Genomic DNA, 20,542 nt, shown 5'->3' on the forward strand with positions numbered 1-20,542 from the left:
GATGTCTGATGTTTGGGAATGCAGTCTTGTGAGACTTATTATGGGAATTGATTATACCAAATAATTTTGATGACAGACTTTGGCTGCGGTGTTTAAAAATGATTAATGACATAACATTTGAGATGGTTTTTGATTAGTTCTCCAGTTATCCAATCACATCATCTGTTGAGGCAAAGTCACATGATTTTTATTGGTGCACATCAAGGATTTTATTCAGTATATGTGTTCCTATTGTAGTTTTTATGTGATATCCCAACATTTACATAAAAATAGAGGAAAATGTGAAAAATAAGTGGACAGACAAAATTATGTTCTTGATAGTGTCCCTGCCAGGCTTCATAACTAGCAAAAAAGAGAGAGTTCAGCAAAAATGAAAATTCTGTCAACAGTGACTCCAATACAAAAGTGTACATTTTGAATAATTTACTGGTCATTCGTTTCTGTTCAGTTACAGTGAACGACTACTGAGTTTTTGAAGCAGCAAAGTCTGATTTTTGAATAATTGATATTGAATCAGTTCACAAAACCATTTAGAATTGATTATAATTGATTATTCTTCATGAATTGAACTGATCTGCTTCATAATGATCAGCGAATACCAACTGAAATTTTGGTTTGGGCTACTTTAATACTTTCATGGTACTTTTATGTTCTTTTTGAATCAAGAAAGCTCCATTTTGCTTTGCTATGTCTTTTTTGTGAACCGTATTGGACTGGAAATTCATTCTGGTGTTTTCAGCCGAGTCATCTTTTTTTATTAGTAATAGAATCCAACAGAATGATAAAATGTGTATTTTATCTGACATCTGACTATATGGTCCATCAATTTGAACTGCTAATGTTCAAGTTATGCAGTGAACAGAAAGCCTGCCTCTTATTTCAACATCTGAATGTCGTAACCACATGTAAATGTGAGCCCTCACCTCAAATATGACCAGACTGTTCAGGCTGCCCCGAAATAAATGGCTTTCTTACAACAATAAATAGTTTTCCTCTCTGCTTTTTTAAAGTGTGGCCATTGAAAACATTCAAAATACTTGTTATATTTCACCAAAATATGCAAACATCGCAGGCTAGTCCACAGAGGGTTTTCTCCAGGCTCAGTGAACTTGACCTCATTTGTTGCTCAATTCATTTGAACACATTTTAGTTTATATGGAAATACCCCAGAGCAACACTTATGTCATTTGTGAAATTTTGCGTTATTAATACAACTCTCGGCTGTTCTGTTGGCAAGCCACACAGGGAGCGTTTACACACCGAGTGAACTGCCATAAAAATTCTGCAATATTCTTTTAAAAATGATTCGTGATTCACACCGCTACAGATGCTTGGACTTGATTCCTGCTTTTCTACAAACTCCCATTAAATTTCAGTGTTGCCGTCTTATTATTTTGATCGTTATGTGCAACAACACTGATAACGGTCTTACATCATGAACTGATGTCATGAGTTTACATTTACCCCCTCGTTTGCTTTCAGCGAATCAAATCTCTTTTCTCGAAAGGGGTCATCGCACTCCCACTGGAGTATTTCATTATTTCAGTTACCCAGTCAAGAATGCCGTATTGGCAGCTATTAGATCCACCTCACAAGGTGGCCTTGCGCATTAGCCAAGCTTGGCATAAACCGGCTTAACTGGAGGCTAATGTCTTTCCTTATGGGCCCCAAAGAGCCCCTGCACCAATGGCTCCTAGTGCTGAGTATATAGCATAGCGTGCTATTCTGCCATTACTGTGGTAATGCTCACTTTTCACAACCAAGAGCCAAAGAAAAGATTGGCTTCTCTGTAAAAGTCATTCACTAAGACACTCACTTCAACCGAGGCATTTACACACCTAGATATAATACTGAGGGAAAAATAATATCGCCTCCGTGCCTCCATCCACACAGAGTGCACTGTCAGCAAGTGGACCCCTAGAGAAGAGACAGAAGTAGTTTTACCTCAGGGATTGACGCCGACCACACAGCGCCTTGCGCGCGAGCTGCTGAAGTGTCGAAAACGATCTCCCAGCTGAGAGCGCAAGGCAGATGAATGAAGTGATGCTTTATTGTCTTTTTGCAGGCTCACAGAAGCAGGAGGTGGTGTGTAAAAGACTGGACGACGGTTCGGTGGTCCAAAACAGCTACTGCGACCCGGACGGAAAACCGCCAGGGAACCAGCGACCTTGCAACACCGAGTCGTGTCCTCCGGAGTGAGTATAGCAAATTTGAGGTGTAATTTGAATCTTAATCTGAAAATTTGTGATTCATATCAGGAAAAAGGCAAAAATTATATATTAAATTAATTAAAGTACAGCCTATTTATAACCATTACCACTACTGAAAAACAAAGCGAAAATATGATTACAATTAGAAAATGATTTATTTTTTGCAATGGGATATTTTCATATTTTCTACTAAAATTTCCTTCTAAATTACTGTAATTTGAAAAAAACGAAAAGCTCAATTTTCATTCTTATTTCAGTAATGACGTATGAAAAATCATCTGGACGATGATCATTTTTATTATTATACTAGTATCAATTAAATTCAGTATAATTAAAAATATCATCATACTTTCTTAAAATTGTACTTTAAAGGGATAGTTCACCCAAAAATTCAAATTCTGTCATTAATTACTCACCCTCATATCGTTCCAAACCAGTTAGACCGTTGTTCACCGTTGGAACACAAATTAAGATATTTTTGATGAAATCCAAGAGCTTTTTGACCCTCCACAGACAGCAATGCAACTGAATTGTTACCAGAACCAGAAACATAGTAAGGACATCTTTAAAATAGTCATAGTATACATCAGACATCAGTGGTTCGGAAAGCACAAATAATTACTTTATTCAACAATTCTTCTCTTCTGCGCCACTGTCCTCCACCATTATTGAGACTACCACAACGTATGTGCGTGCTGCCGCTGATGTAGAACACGCATGCGTTGTGCCTTGCAATTCTGTCAACCAATCAGAAGATATTTGATGTACAGTTAGGAGTAGTGTAATTACGAACAAATGATATTTCACAAGAAGCAGGGCTACCCAGCGTGACGCCAAAGTAAAAGAAATCAAACAATGATCAAAATGTCCTATCTCTTGTCGTCATGGTCACAGGTGGTTGCGAGACTTAGATTTTAATGAAAAAGGTTTATTGCATCTACACTATGCTACTGAGAAATAGGGTTTAACTGTCAAGAAATTAATGTCACAGTGTAGAAAAAATCTTAATGGTTATTAAAAACAAGCTTTATTTATTTATTTAATACAAAATCAACTTTTATGTATAGAATTTTCCATGAATACTGAGGTGAAATCTAATTTCCTAAACATGTGGCTTATACTCAAGATTTTGCTCTCTTTGCCAGCTTAGGATGAAAAAATAAAGGAATTCTGTTTTGATGAGCCTTATCAAAATAGCACATAGCTGCCCGGCAATAAAAAGCGCAAAGGGCCACAACCCGTAATGTTTAATTTGTCTTCATAGCACCCCGGCCATAAAGAGCCTCTTTGAAGACAACTTAAAAACTAAGCAACATGATTTATTTCTTCATATGTTGCCTATTTTCATTTGGACTTTGGTGCCAAAATCCTAAAGGCGTCCAAAAAAAGTATGAGTGATCACCTGCGTTTAATTGTATTGGCTAGCAGAGTTTATGAACCCTCAAGGGACAATATCTATAAACGTGTGGAGTATGCGTGTGTGCGGCGGCCAGACGCACTTAGCGCTCGTTTTCAATGGGGCGAGCAGCTGAGTAAAGTTCACTTGTGTCTGCAAATTTTAAATTGGAAGGAGGAATTAAATGGTTTTGGCCTCTGCGCTCCTGCATCTTGCCAGTGGAGGGTTTAGCGAACCTGAACCCCAAGATGGGCATCGCTAATAACATCATCTAAAATCTATTTCCATCTCCACCTGATGTCAGAGGAATGCAGTCTCTGGCCCAGAAAGGGTCATGATGGTCATTCGAGAACACCCTGTTGTTTTTGGGGAGGTAATGTCTCTCTAATGGTCTTGCAGATAATGACAGATTTTATTTCATTAATTTATGTCCAACCTTAATTTTATTTAACTTGTAGTGTTTCATAAGACACATCGTCCATTGCTTTATCAGAACATCACCAAGAGAATGCAAACAAACCACACACAACTTAATTCAACCGTAACAAATGATAAAAAGTCATTTATATAAAAATGCCTGTATTCCACGGCCCAGCTAAAAGTGTAGAACTCATTTTGCCAAATTGAAGACAAATTGAACGCAAATTTTGAATTGTTGTTGCCATTGTGTGGAGTTCACAACCCGTTGAACATTAACAATGTGTATTTGTAGGGTCCAAAATCTAAATGAGAGTGCAAATATGGTTTTGGCGACGAAATAAAATGGCGTTTCAGGCCATTTATGCCAGAAGTTTGTTTTCCCGGTAATTCCAGACTGCCATGTGGCGAGACATTATTTGCGTTAAGCCCCTGAAAATAATACATAATCAAAATCGCATCAAGGTCTTGACGGTTTTATTCAAGGTTTGTAATATGATGCTAGAAGTGTGGAACAGTCACTGCTAAGGAGAATCTATTTATTTATTACTATTTATCCTATAAAATATATTTTGATGAAATAAATAATGCATATACAGTATACAAATATTTGTGGATGGAGAATTTCCTTTTTGTGAAAAAAGTTTGGTGTAAGAAAGATGTTTTAATGTTTTTGTCTCTCTCACGATTATCAATGCTTCATTTATTTGATACAAAAAATACAGTAAAATTGTGATATTGTGAGGTAGTATTACAATTTACAATAACTATTTTCTATTGTAATATATTTTAAAATGTAGTTTATTCCAGCATCATTCAGTGTCACATGATCCTTCAGAAATCATTCTAATATACTAATTTATTGTATTTTTAATATTTATGTGGATTTTTTTTCAGGATTCTTTGATGAAAAGAAATATCAAAAGAACACTTCAACTTTTTTTTTTTAAAGGCCTAAAATCTTATTGACTCCAAACTTTTTTATATGCTATGCTGTGTATATTTCACCAAAATATACAAAATATATTTTATAATGCAGAATACAGTTCTGTGGTTGTTAGGAATTATTTATAGATGGAGAATTAAAAAATTTTTTGCATCAAAAATACATTTTGGACCCCATTTATTTGTGTTTCAGGTGGTTTATCGGTGACTGGTCAGAATGTGGGAAGACCTGTGACGGAGGCGTCCGAACACGCACTGTTTTGTGTATCCGTAAAATTGGACCCGCCGAGGAGGAGACCCTGGAGGACAGCCACTGTATGACCCATCGGCCAATAGAACAAGAGTCCTGCAACAATCAGTCCTGTCCGCCCCAATGGGTGACGCTGGACTGGTCTGAGGTGACTCTGTGTTCTTCATGTATCTGTATTTCCTCTAAAATGCCTGATGATCTTCTTGTTTTAATATTGTTGTGGTTTTGTTTATAGTGTACCCCAAAGTGTGGCCCTGGCTTCAAGCACCGCATAGTTCTATGTAAAAGTAGCGACCTGACCAAAACCTTCCCACCAGCCCTCTGTTCTGACCACAACAAACCTCCAGTCCGTATTCGCTGCAGCCTTGGTCGCTGTCCGCCGCCACGCTGGATCCCTGGAGAATGGGGACAGGTAATACAAGTTTACTCATCCACAGTTTTATTCATCCTGATGAGGACAGTTTAACAGAATCAGAACTTGGAGATGGCCTAAAAGGTTCCAGGTTGCTTTTGGTCTGTTTCTGTTCACTTTGAGTTCATCTGTATGCTAGGAGTCTTATCTATATACAGTCTTGCTTTTCTGGGAAACTGGACCAAAAACATTGACGAGTCATTCTTTTACTCATGGACATACAAAATCTCCCTCAGTTGAAATCGTGGTCCAGGGGCACTTTAGCATCAGCACTTAAAGGGGCAGAGGGGGTTCGAGTCTCCAGAACCTGACTGTTGCGCTCTTTAGAAGCAAGTCCCATCTTACTTTTTTCTCTGATTGAATATTGCTTAATTTAAAGTTGGTTGTGAATACAGTTTCAAATTGACTGTAAAATGCAGTCAAATTCAGGCTTGAATATACACATTTCAGGTGTCATTACGATTTAGAAGAAATAAAGAAAACAGTTTTATCTTTACAGCAATTCCTGGTCCTAAAATGCAAAGGCTGAGTAAAGACCGTTTTAATACAGCGTGAAAAAGACCATGCGTTTAGTTGACGTCAACAGAATTTACTCTCGCATGATAAACTAGTGTCTCTGGAAAGCCAGTGACGTGTGTTTCCGTGAGTGACAGCGAGTATAATAGCCCAAGAGTGTGTAAGTGGTAGTAATATCATCCAGATTGTTTGAAGTTTATCTCTGCAGTAGACAAGGTTTTCTGTCAATGCCAAGAATATGTTTTAAAAAAGACAAAACGCATCACTTGCAGACAGATCCTGTGGTTTCTCTTTTTAAAATGATGTTATGAACAGAATAACTGCGGTGGCTTATAGTAAATCTTTTTAAAAAAGCCACAAACAAAAGATGGACAGGTAGTATTCAATAAGGAAAAAAATGTAGGGCAGAATATGATCTTATTCTTCACAAATTTATTTCTGTAATGCATTTTTGCATTTTTCTTTGGTTCCCTTGACAGAAAAAAAAAAAACAATACGATTTTTTGTTGGCATTTGGATTCATTGCAGAAAATTAGATCTGTGCCCAAACAAACGTTTATGACACATTTTAGATCATCATTGTGATGATCATCATTGTGCTCTGTTGGCTATGGAGTCAAGACATTTACAAATAATCGATCTATGAGTGTGTCATGGTCTATAGTGTCGAACGCAGCACTAAGATCAAGTAATACTAGCAATGAGATGCAGCCTTGGTCTGAAGCAAGAAGTAAGTCATTTGTAATTTTAACATTTTAACAAGTGCAGTTTCTGTGCTATGGTGAGGCCTGAAACCTGACTGAAATTCTTCATAGAGATAATTTTTTTGCAAGAAGGAGCACAATTGAGCAGACAACTTTTTCTAAACTTTTAGACATAAACGGAAGATTTGAAATGGGTCTGTAATTTGCCAGTTCATTAGAATCTAGTTGTGGTTTCTTAATAAGAGGCTTAATAACCGCCAGCTTGAATGGTTTTGGGACGTGACCTAAAGATAACGATGAGTTAATAATATTGAGAAGCGGTTCTTCTGCTACGGGCAACAACTCTTTCAGTAGTTTAGTGGGTATAGGATCTAATAAACACATTGTTGGTTTAGATACACTGATAAGTTTATTTAGCTCTTCCTGTCCTATAGCTGTAAAGCACTGCAGTTTTTCTTTGGGTGCGATGAATGAAGCTGAAATACTAGACGCAGTAGAATCTACATTTGTTATTGTATTTCTGATGTTATCTATTTTATCAGTAAATAAATTCATAAAGTCATTACTATTAAACTGTGAGGGTATATTTAGATCGGGTGGCATCTGTTTATTTGTTAGTCTAGCCACTGTGCTAAATAAGGACCTTGGATAGTTTTGGTTATTATCTATGAGTTTGCGGATATGCTCTTCCCTGGCAGCTTTTAGAGCCTGTCTATAGCTGGACATACTGTTTTTCCACACAATTCTAAAAACTTCTAATTTAGTTTTTCTCACTTTGCGCTCAAGATTACGAGTTTCTTTCTTGAGAGAATGGGTATAACTGTTGTACCATGGCACAGTACGTTTTTCTCTAACCTTTTTCAATTTGAGGGGGGCAACAGCTTCTAATGTATTAGAGAAGATAGTGCCCATGTTGCTAGTCATTTCGTCTAGTTCATGTGTATTTATGGGTACACAGAGCAGTTGAGATAAATCAGGCAGGTTATTTGTGAATCTGTCTTTGGTGGCTGGAACAATAGTTCTACCCGGACGATAACGCGGAGCCATATAATTAATATCAGTAATACGCAGCATGCACGATACAAGGAAATGATCAGTAACATCATCACTTTGAGGTATGATATCTATATCGGTAAGGTCAATTCCATGCGATATAATTAAATCTAGCGTATGATTAAAACGATGAGTGGGTCCGGTGACGTTTTGCTTGACTCCAAAAGAGTTTATTAGGTCAGTAAACGCAAGTCCTAACGCATCATTTGTATTATCAACGTGAATGTTAAAATCTCCGACAATTAGCAGTTTATCAACATTAACTAATAGATCTGAGAGGAAATCTGCAAATTCTTTTAGGAAATCTGTATATGGCCGTGGCGGTCTATACACAGTAGCCAGAGCAAGAGACAGGAGAGATTTCTTTTGCACATCTAACAGTGTAACATTAAGCAGAAGTAGTTCGAATGAGTTAAAGTTCCCCTCCGACTCTGCTGGGGTGCAGGCCATCAGCACGGAAAAGCCTAGGACGCTCCCAGAAAAGATTCCAATTAATAACTGAAAGAGCAGATTTTGTTCTTTACACCATGACAATAACCATTAGTTTAAAGCAAAAAGTCTACTGAACCTTTCGTGTCCTCGTCGATACGTGGGAAGCGGTCCTGACACGATGATCGTCGTCACAGGCGATGTGCTGTGTACCGTCTCCATCAGGCTCCTGAAGTCCCTCTTCAGTGTCTCCGTCTTCCAAATGGGTCAAAATTATTGATTTTTCTTTTATGCCAAAGATCATTAGCATATTAAGTAAAGATCATGTTCCATGAATATATTTTGTAAATTTCTACTGTAAATATATCAAAACTTAATTTTTTATTAGTAATATGTATTGCGAAGAACTTTATTTGGACAACTTTAAAGGGGATTTTCTCAGTATTTAGATTTTTTGCACCCTCAGATTCCAGATTTTCAAATAGTTGTATCATTGGAAAGCTTATTTATTTAGCTTTCAGATGATGTATAAATCTCAATTTCGAAAAATTCACACTTATGACTGGTTTTGTGGTCCAGGGTCACATACATACATATATATTTAGCCGTGTGATATCGCTCTATGTCAGCATGACTGTGATTCTGCCATATGCATTAGGTCGCAGGCAATTACAGCCATGCTGATATAGAGCTGATATTGATCTAATGGCGTAACATGTTACTAAAATCACAACACACACAAATTAAACCTTATGTTTAACCATAGAGACATCAGAGTGAGTAGCAAATTCCAGAAGATCTGCTCTCAGTGGGTTCATGAGTGCTGAATGGCTGCTGATGCCCTGGAGCTCACATTTCCAAAAACATTGAAGCAAATTTTTAATAGATGTTATCTTTATTAACAAACTGCATATTTGAAGTCTAAACAAGTACATTATCACCTAAAAAAAATCTAAAATCTAAAAAAAAACTACATTCAGTGACATTATTTATGAAATTATACTGGATTTGAGTATCCGGCATGGCACTCACTGTGAGAAATAACGCAAGCTGAGTGATACAAACAGTGAAACGATTGGAGTACTGTCATCACTAGAATACCACACTCCTCTCAGCCAATCAGATTCGAGGACTGGAAATAACTCTTGTATATAATATAATATAAAGCATCAATATTGGCTTCATGTAAAGTTCTACAGCACTTATAAGTGATAATGAAGGTTACAAAATCAACAATAATTTTATGATCTGAAAAATGTCCAGATTTTTCCATCTACCTGAATGAAGCTACAACTACTGTAGTATAAGTTTTGCCATCCCATGATTCCTGCAGTGAACTGGGACTCTCATAATGGAGAGGCTGTTGAAGGGAGCCGTGGGCCAAAAGGTCACTGGTTCAAATCCCACCTAAGGCCCTCACTGACATATTCCGTCTGTCAGGGGCTCGCGCTCTAATAAAGTCTGTTTAATTTAAAGGGGATGAAATGGGTAGGCTGCTGGAAACTCATCTGAGATGTCTGGACTCCCAGTCCCGTGAGGGGTCCTTCACTGTGGGTCTTGCACGTGTTTATGACTAAATCCACATCAGATCCTCGTCTTGGCATGCAACGTCAGCGTTTCTGTGGCATTCACGCTAGGCGCTAGAGCAGAGTGACTAATGAGCGAAATTTGTGTATTGTATTGAGTTGCTAGGCAACTTTTTGGTTTTTCCATTGAATCACTGAGCGACGTCATGGTAGGAGACTACTGGAATACATCTCAGTTTCACTTCAGACAGTCGCAATTTACTCCCTCCAGCAACGTCGAGACCTCTAATGTAGAACAGCTGACAGTAGCCAGAGATTCAATTAAACTATTACAATGACATTCCGCGAGTAGCTCTCACTCCTTAGTTTTCAAGCACTGAGTTTGGACCAGAATTCACAAGCGTGCCATAGACCGCCTGATGCACGCTGCACACAAACTTGCCAAGAGCAGACTAAAATCACTTAAACCAGTCTGATTGACTTGGCTTCTACACAATGGACTCTATGCACACTACAGTCTCAGCGCCAAACGAGTTTCCGATACAATATTCTCCCATAGCAAACTGTGGTAGTAGCAAACTCTTTGTGTCATATTTCTAATAACTGTTGATCATAACTAATTATATTATCATTAAGTTTTTTATATATGTTGAATATTATATCTATATATTACTCTAGTATGCATAACATTTTAGTAATGAGTTCTAAAAGCTTTAAATATTTTTAGTGTGACGGTGGATCATCAATATTTCTTTGTCTTGTACCTCCCACAAGATTTAATTTTGTGCTTATTTTTCCTCATAATTTCCATACACTGCACTGCACCGGAAGTTGCGGTGACCACTGAGTGCCGCTAAATGCAGAAGCAATCATCTATAGAGTCCATTTATAGAAGGCAACATGTTTTTATGATTATAAATAACCAGTTGCTAAATTTCCCTGTGGTTCTGGCATTGAGAGTTCAAGAGAGTTTTGTTTGCAATATCTTTGAGCACACTTAATATTCAACTTTGTTTCAGAATTGCATTTTGTGTCAGATTTGCTTACCTATGTAAATCAAACTAACCATTGTTGGTCGTGTTATTTACATATAGATGAACCTCTTCCTGTTTAAGTCAATGGTTCCTGGCTAGAATAGGTTGCAAAGTGGACAAGACTTCATGCTTGTAAACAAATGTGTTGAATATACTACTAGTACTGTTGTCTTTAAGACAACCTAGTACACTGACTTTTGGGGGAAAAGATGTTTGTTGAGGTGGAAGTGACATGACAACTGTGGTTTGATCATTTTTGAAAAATATTATGTTCATGTCAATAATTAATAATATTATTTATTTCAGTCTTTGTATTGTCATGGTTTTGACTATGTAATTAATATTCTTCTAAAAGATAGATAGGTTTATAATTGAACGTCTAGGTTTGGGTAAAAGAATCAAATCTGTAGTTAAAAGTACTTTGCAAAGTAGTAAAATAAATGTCGAAGGCTTGGTGAAATGTTTAAGAAAGAAAGTTCAAAACTGATTTGAAAATAAAATCAACAACCGTTCCAAGAGGATGAAGAAACTACTAGTAAAGTTATGAATAGTCATATCGGTTATCAGCTGATTTTTTTTTTTACATTGCAGTCATCTAAAACCCACATAAATTTAATCTTTAAAAACACTAATAATTTAGATTTCCTTGCATAATTTCATATTGTACATTATAATGCACTTAAAATTCAGTTGTACCATTTAAAACCACTGATTTCATTATTGTATTAATTTATTAATAGAAAGAGAAAATAAAATAGAATAGAATAGAATAGAAAGTTAATATCAGTATCTGTTGTAATATCTCTGCATCCCCAGTTATGACGTATGTACTGTATTAGAGGCTGTACTAAAGGCTCGCCGTGTGTTTTTGCAGTGCTCTGCTCAGTGTGGATTAGGGCAGCAGATGCGGATGGTTCAGTGTCTGTCATATACGGGACAGCCCTCCACCGAATGTCCAGAGTCACTACGGCCAAACACCATGCAGCAGTGTGAGAGCAAATGTGACGCTACACCCATCTCCGGTGGCGACGGTAAGTCAATCACCCTTCCACTAATCCCGTGTCTTATGAGCGTTTCGTATGAGCTGCATCTGGCTTTTATCACAGTGTTGACATTTACAAAGTTTGTGGCCTCTGCGTTCAATTTTGAATTAACAAAGGATTATATTGTTCTGTTCTTGCCTGTTATTAACTACCTCAGTTTGGAATCGAGACGGGACACTATTTAGGCGATCCTGGATTCAATAAAACTTCCATGACCCTCGCGAGATGGATCCCTATTCAGATTTCTTCACTGGGGTTGCAGCGTTAGATGATCTCTCCTAATGGACCCTAATAGGATTAGTTGTATCCTATTCAACAGCAGTGACAGAATGTCTACTTTCATTGTCGTCAGCCATGGCAGTTTAAAGAGTCTAATAAGGAAGACATATTAATTGAGGTACGGCCAGTTAGCAGGATCAGCACACTGCCATACTAATGCAGATGGCCGTCAGCCCGCGCCGTGAATCAGGTCGCTCTCGTTTTACGCTTAGATGCTGTAATTACCATAAGAGGCTTGTGTCCAGGCCCTGAGTCATGGCCTCTTTTGAAGGAGAACTCAGAGTTTTGGCTTTGACACAAAGGAGGTCTTTTAGCTTTCCAGAGCTGCAGGGTCATGCAAGATTCTGTCCCTGTCCTACAGAATCCCCCTTGGACCCAAAAATAACTTTTAATTGGTACTCTATTCAGTGCCTGTTTAGAAAGCCCACAGAATCACCTTTTCATGTAAATACAACATTTAATATCTTTTGACTGTTTGACAGATACAGACATGTATTTGTGATGATTTCCCCAACAGCATAGTGTCACATTTGCGATTTTAGAACAATTCGTGGAGTGCTAGATTCAATTCAGATTTCACACCTAACCACAGAAATACCCTGGCTAGTCTCACGTAGCCAGACCTTCAGACTTTGGAACTTCGGCCGCTTTGAATGGCCAAGGCCCACCCAAGAGGCCATTTGACTGAGAGGTAAAGCAACCAATCACGTTTCGTTTTGTTCCACATCATGTTTCGGGGCGTGGAAATGTCGCCACAATAACAGACCGGTGTGTAAAACTCTCAGACAAAATTTAAAGATTCTATGGCGCAAACTTTAAAATTTTTTCACATACTTTTGAAAATTCAGCGTTTAGTTGATCCTGACAAGCGCTCATTGTCACAGTTGTAAACACGACGGCTTTCTTCTTTCGTGAGGGGGTTTGGAGGCACAGCATTTTTGTTTCCAGGCGGAACGTTAAAGAACGCGACACACATGTCTCCTGGAAATCCTGTATAATTCAATCCGAAGACGACTTTGAAACTCCTGAAGTGTTTCCAGAAAAGTGTGCCATATGCATCAGACGTTCAGCCAACGGTCCGTGGACGTGACGTCTGAGGCTGAGACTGTACTCTGGCTAACCGACTGTCCATCATATTCACTCAAATGTAGGGCCCTATGATTATTGCAATGCGGAAAACATGGACGGAATCACGGAATCCAGTCATAAAAATGGAGTTTAGTGTATAACGTGGAATGTCACGAAATTTGCCAAATTTTGGATGAACCAAAAGTAGGTCAGTACACTTAAATTAAAACGCGATATGGACCTAGTGTCTTTCAATATTAAGCTGCAAAAATACAATTTAGATACGAATCCTGCATGTTTTGCGAGTCTCTGTGTGAAGGAGTGGTGCTGACGTGCAGTACATACTGAAGTGTGTGTGACCCTTGCAGTGTTTTTAGTCTCTGCGACCTCAATATATGAGAACATGAACACGTGAACAAAATCTCTAAAACTGCTCTGAGAGTCACTTAATGAGCATTTTACCATTTCTTTTGAGTAAACAGAAACTTAAAGGGTTAGTTCACCCAAAAATGAAAATTCTGTCATGTCGTTCCAAACCCGTAAGACCTTTGTTCATCTTCGGAAAAAAAAAATTAAGATATTTTTGATGGAATCTGAGAGCTTTCACCCTCCATAGACAGCAAGGATATTACCACAATCAACGCACAGAAACGTAGCAAGGACATCGGTAAAAAAAGTCCATGGGACATCAGTGGTTCAACCGTAATTTTACGAAGCTACGAGAATACTTTTTGTGCGCAAAGAAAACAATAATGCATAAATTAATCAGCAATTCTTCTCCCCGAGTTACCGTTTTCCGCCGTTTTGGAGAGTCTTTTAATTTATGTATTATTGTTTTCTTTGCGCACAAAAAGTATTCTCGTAGCTTCGTAAAATTACGGTTGAACCACTGATGTCCCATGGACTTTTTTACCGATGTCCTTGCTACGTTTCTGTGCGTTGATTGTGGTAATATCCTTGCTGTCTATGGAGGGCTCTCCATAGCTCTCCTGCTATCTTCCCTCATGAAATTTGTTTGTTTTTCTACAAATATCATGGTTAAACTATTGTTAGTGTAGCAAAACCATGGCTAATTTGTGGTTACCATGATCTAAGTATATTAACCATGTTTATTTTTTTTTATTTGTGGTTTACTTCCGTAAGGATTAGCATATTTATCACTCTAATTATCCTTCTAGCTTAGCGTGTCTGCAATTTACTACACTACTACTACTTATTTGTGCTATTTACTATTTATAGCTACCTCTGGTATAAAAGGATTACTGGAAAGACTAATAACTTGATTAACAAGAAGATACTGTAATAGGGATAGAATCTTACACAACAAAAATTATTAGTGGAAATTTGTCATGTTGCATCTGATTAGGACAACATGTAACGAGGTTGGCACAGACAGGAAATAAACATTAGCCAGGTTGTGAAACATCCACCTGACACTGTACCAACATTCAGTGTCATTACAAGCATGACAGGACAGTGAGATTTATACGGGCCGCTAATTATCATCCATGCGATGATGACATATTTTAAGTCTTTCCATTGCCGCTCCCTTTCACTAGCATATGAAAACCCCTGCACTGACTACCACCTAGATTCACACAGACATCTGAAATATGACTCGCATTCTAAGATCCCAAAATATGGTCCTCCAAACATGCTTTAATTAACAGCGATGAGGGATACGAGTAAAACTTTCTTCAATGTAGTCAATATAGAAACTCTATAAAGACTAGTTTCAAAAGGCTAGTTTAATTACTTTAAGCTTGTTTGGTTCCAAAGTAACTGGTGTTTATTCCAATGAAGAGCTCATGAGAGATTTAAGAGAGCGAGCTGGGCCCAGCAGTCTCTGGGTTCTGATCAAAGTCCTGAGTCACTGTTCCACACAGACTTGCCTATCATATAATTGGATAGTTCAACCAAAATTAAAAGTCTGTCATGATTTACTTGCCTTCATGTCATTCTAAACTCATCTGACTCATTTTTCTTTAATGATACCTTTATTCTGATTTCGGAACTTGGACAGTCCCAACACAAATTAATCTTTTGTTCCACTAGAGCAAAAAAAGTCAAATGAGGGTAAATAACTGATGGCAGACTTTTCATTTCAGGGCGAACTATCTCTTTAACAAGCTTTCACGTTTCCCCTTTGTGGTTCCCCAGTATCAACCACTTACTCACTCCTTCACGTATCCTTTCTCATTCCACCTTTTTTTCTCTTCCCCTAGAGTGCAAAGACGTAAATAAGGTGGCATATTGCCCATTGGTGCTGAAGTTTAAGTTCTGCAGCCGTGCGTACTTCAGACAGATGTGCTGCAAGACGTGCCAAGGACACTGACCCCGTGGAGAGAAGCAGAGACAGATGCTGCAACGAGGAAAGAGAGAGAAAAGTCAATGCTGGGCACAGAAGAAGGAAACCTCTCTCTCGCTAATCAACACACACACAACTGCTTTTAGCCCTGTGGAACCCAAACCACTGCTCAGCACTGCGCTGACACCTGTTTTATTTTCACTTCTGTGAAGTGGGAATGTATAAAATGATCATTATTGTTGTTATTTTTATAATAATAATAATAATTGCTATTGGTTATTATTATTATCGATGTCTTTCTGTTGTTATAATCCAAAGTGCTGGACACAACACTCACAGAAGTAGCACGGCAGAGGTTTACTTCAAGGCGCCCACATAAGGGAGTTCAGGATATTGGTGTAACCCTGGGTCTTGCATACACACTCCTAACATGGTTCTGTTGGCAACACTGCATCCAGGAGCATTCAAACCGACAATGATTGCTCACACTGGCAGCATCGGATCAATTGTAAGTCATTTGTTTTCAATAAGAGGTGGCGGTTTGAGGCAACATGAGTGTCAGAGACTATTGATGGTGTGACAAAGTACTGTAACCAACAACCGGAGTGCAGACACTGTCATTCATGTGATCCGGCATCCGATAGGAACATTTCCAAGCATGGATAGTACTGAAACTTGGTGACTGCAACATGCATTAGGTTTAAGGTAAAAATGACAATCCAAATTTTCCACCCAAATGATATTTTTCACTCCTAAAATCAAAGAAGCATAGCTCAGGGGTAACCAATCCTGCTCCTGGAGAACTGCAGACTTCAGTTCCAACTTGCTTCAATACACCTGCCTGTTATTTTAACTAAACTCTGCAGGATGGTAGCCCTCCATGGGCAGGGTTGGTATAGATTGAATTGCCTTTTAGTTTTTGATTAAAAGTACAGACCCAAAAGCATCGTAAGCCTAAATTGATCGTAGCTCCATTGGTGGCAATGGGTCTACGATGTAATTAGGCTTACGATGCTTTTGGGAAACACAGCCCTGGAGTGTCCAATCTTTTTACGGTCAGTATCCTACAGGGTTAGCGCCTACCTGCCCCTACACACATCTGGAAGTTTCTAGTCATCCTGAAGATCCCGATTAGCTGGTTCAGGTGGGTTTAATTGGCATAGGAGCTGAACTCGGGCTGCATTCCACTTCACTTTTAGTCAAACTTCCCTAAGCACTTCCCCTCAGGCGAATCCCCGCTGCCATTTTAAAGTGCTTTCTACTTCGTTTAGTCAACAAGGGATGTTTATAGAGAGCCTCGACCCCTTGATTTTTACTAAGGGTGCTTGGTGTACACTTCAGGCAGCTCCATGTACCAGAATGCAACACGATTGTGACGTCACCTCAGATTGTGTTTAATTTACCCCCACAATTCTGATATAATAATTATTATCTAAATATTAAAAGCAGTCTAAGCATGCCTATACATATATGCTGCATGAAACTAATTTGTAAGGGGGAAAAAATTTAAATAAATCAACTCCATAGCGGATTCCAATTGATCAAGGGTTTAGGACGTTCCATTTTAGCCCATTGTGAGGATTCTGCCAGTAGTGGGCACTCGTGCAACATAATCAATGACGTACATCCGAATCAATGAGACTGATGGAGGTTAGCAAGGGAAGGGCATAAAAACGAAGTGGAACACAGCCAGTGTAGGACAGTGGCCCTTCCGGAGCAGGATTGGACACCCCTAGATGGTTAGTCAATGTTGTTCAGATGGAGATCGTACTAGATATGCATGTGGTTTAATTGAAATCCGTAACTTGGAACTTCTATGTACATTTATTCACTTGGCAAATGCTTTTTTCCAGAGCAACTTCCATTGCATTCATAGTTTACAACCCTTGACCTTGGCATGGCTAGAGGCAGGCTCTACCAATTGAGGAACTTCTAAACTTCTAAACTAAATTTGTTTTGACAATAACTTTCGAAAGATAGAAACCCAAGAGCCAAAGACAAACAGGGTAGTGTGATTGGGTTCTTTGGTACTGAATTTGTGCAGAAGAAATCTCAATTAGAGCTTCAGAGTCCAGATGTTCAGTTTAGTTAGCCACCTGTTTTACTGAGCTGAATCACATGACCACAGGCCAAAGAATTCCACCATTGTCTGACACTCGAACAAGGCCTGAAAATCAGATCAGTTCCAAAGGGACGTTTCTACTATTGTGTCTCTAGAATTATTGTGGACACCAGAGAGACATTAATTGCGATTCTGACGTGATTCTGCTTTATGGATCCATATTCTGCTTTAAATTCTAGGGTTCTGACATCTATGCGTCTGTTCTGGGGACCGGCGTGTTCCAGACGCAATAATTTTCACATAAAATGCGTGCTGCAGCCACACTCCACCACATTATCAGCAGAATACACAGACAATTAATCAGCACAGGGTTTACTTGCGTGGAGATCTCCAGGTCTGTGATGCTGATGCATTAGTGAAGTTAAGTGAGGGGCCAGTGCCTGGGTAACCTGCCAGACCCCGCAGATCCGGTCTGCCATCGACTACCTCCAAAACACCCCCTCTTCCTCCTTCCCTGAGATCACAGTGCTTCCAGCCCGCATTCTTAAACCCTCCTCACTCAATGGTGCTTTTCTTTCCTCAGTGGAGGTCTGTTTGTTCCACTGCCCTTTTTCGCTCATCTTTTGAGTGGGTGGCTCTTCTGGCCCCATGGTGCTATAAGACCTTGATGCATTCTGGGTATGCGGTCTGACAGAAAATGAAGAATACTTTAGCTCTGTTCCAAATCCTAGTGAGCTCCCTACCTAGACCATCTTTTTAAGGCATCATAGACGTTTCTGGTGCAACGGTCATTCCAAAAAGTTGGCTGTTCCTTTTTATGAGACCTTTTTTTTTTTTTTTAATCAAATTTAAAGGCAGAATCACATTTCTTTTCTAAAGGCAATCCCAGAATGCATTGTTCAGTGTCAGACAAAGGGAAAAATATGTGCTATGTATTTTTATGCTTGTTGGACTATTGTGTCATTAGCTTAGCTGCTGGAATCAATTGTGCGTCATGTTTACTGTGCACTTTACCAATGCTATTTGTGTGGCATGTGGAGTTGTTGCCTACATAGTGTTGCAAGTCAGTCAGTCAACAGGTCCTATTCCCATTACAATGCTGCTTTAGGCCTGAAAAATACTCTACACAACCATACAAATGCAAATTCTAGCTAAGCTCAATTTTACATGTTGCATTATGAAAAGTGTTGGACCACGTCGCCACAAGTGGTGCTATACTGTTACTTCTAGAACAAATCGCGAGCACATGCTAAGCATGTTCAACAGGACCGCATGTTAGCATACTTCCCTAAGTCGTGTTTCTTGACATGGAAAGCAGCCGACTAAGCCACACAAAGAAAAGCAGCTTGCTAGGTTTTGGAACAAAGCTTTTGTCTGTCTTTCTTTCTGTCCTTTTACTTCACATTGGTTTATGTTTGTAAACTTTCCATCAACTCCATGTTGCATTTTTCCATCATCCATGTCTGAGTGACTTAACCCTGCTCTCTCTTAGCCAAGGGAACATCAAATGATAGAGCGTCAATTTTAGATCTCACCTTTGTTACGGAACACAATAGATTCATGAAATTGAGGAGTTATGGGACATTTTAATGTTTTAATCGTACAACCATTCTACTTTTGCTGCTGCTACTCTTTTGTAGCCACAAACACAATATTAATCGATTATGTAGTATGAAATGTTTATACTAGGATTATTCAACAGTGAACATTGAACAGCGGAACTGTAGGCCCAACATGCTGAGCATCCTGTAAAATCCTAAGGCTTGAAGTACAAGTTTACTGGCTTTGGGACACGGACTCTCAATAAGACACTCAATGAAACTGGTACTGATCGCTGTGAACTTGTCTTTGAATGTCACATTGTTTAACCTGTACCTATAGAAGAGTTTTGCATTTTTTGTGAATAGTTGCTTACATTTTATATTCAGTATTATTAATGTTGGTACACTGTTACTAATTTTTTTTTTTCATTTGTAAATTATATGCTAATTTATTGCCATGTGTCACTTGTTTTATGTATGTTTCACTGCATGCAAACTGAAATCTAGTCTAGTGAAATCGATGCAGTGGAATAACACCCTTCACGATCTTGTTTTAGTCTTGGTAAAATGTGAGTTTGAATGCGTCTTATTTGCTACTAGAGCGCTCTTAAAACTACATCAGAATGCTTTTGTGTGAGTCGGTGCGTTTGAGTGCGTGTATGTTGATATGGTATTACTGCACTGTTTCTCGAGGGCCAGTGCTCACAAAAATAATAATAATAAATAATGGTAAATGGTGTCAAAGGGTAAGGACAAAAATATTCCCATAGTAACTTTAACATTCTCAGTCCTTTGGCTTGTACCCTTGGTGAATCCAACAGTATGTAATGGATCCTGAATAAAATGACTTTAAAAGGGTTGTGTTTGCTTAGATGTTCTTTCCTGTGGTCTCCCACAAATGGCTTAAGTATATCTAAATGAGTGTACTGCCTGAGAACAACGGGCTCTTTCATTAAAGGGATAGTTCACCCAAACAGAAAAAATCTGTCATCATTTACTCGTGTCATTCCAAACCCGAAAGACTTGCTTTCTTGCGTCAAATACACAAGAACATATTGCTGAATGTACAGAGTGTTCTGAATCTTTATTTAAAGGAAAAAAAGTCAGAATATGTGTGTACTTTTTAATGTCTAGCAGAGTGTAAAGATGCCTTTGCCCACATAGTGTGTAATTACATCAAGTACTGGCTAAGAGGGTCATGCTCACAAGCCAAATCTTGACCCCCTGACTGTGATGGACATGATTGTTTTTCACAATGCTTCATGGAATTCACCCGACGCCCGGAGTTTGATGCAGAATCGGCCATTTTGTCCAACAAACAAACCAGACAACAGAGTAGATAAACATCG

General features: G+C 38.6%; 1 protein-coding gene across 1 annotated transcript in view; it reads left to right on the plus strand.

Moving 5' to 3' along the window:
• The window catches only part of LOC306865362 (A disintegrin and metalloproteinase with thrombospondin motifs 6-like), a gene marked incomplete at its 5' end in the record, with an annotated part of 89,416 nt that extends 69,258 nt beyond the window's left edge, over nt 1–20,158 (plus strand). The window contains 5 exons of the mRNA XM_079409921.1: nt 2,066–2,195; nt 5,162–5,366; nt 5,454–5,630; nt 11,767–11,923; nt 15,508–20,158. Of these exons, the coding sequence (XP_079266047.1) occupies nt 2,066–2,195; nt 5,162–5,366; nt 5,454–5,630; nt 11,767–11,923; nt 15,508–15,617 (779 nt within the window). The 3' untranslated portion in view covers nt 15,618–20,158. The remainder of the gene's footprint in view (nt 1–2,065; nt 2,196–5,161; nt 5,367–5,453; nt 5,631–11,766; nt 11,924–15,507) is intronic.
• Nucleotides 20,159–20,542: the final 384 nt, after the last annotated feature.

Source organism: Barbus barbus (assembly GCF_936440315.1).
Source record: "Barbus barbus genome assembly, chromosome: 47".
Lineage (NCBI taxonomy): Eukaryota > Metazoa > Chordata > Actinopteri > Cypriniformes > Cyprinidae > Barbus > Barbus barbus.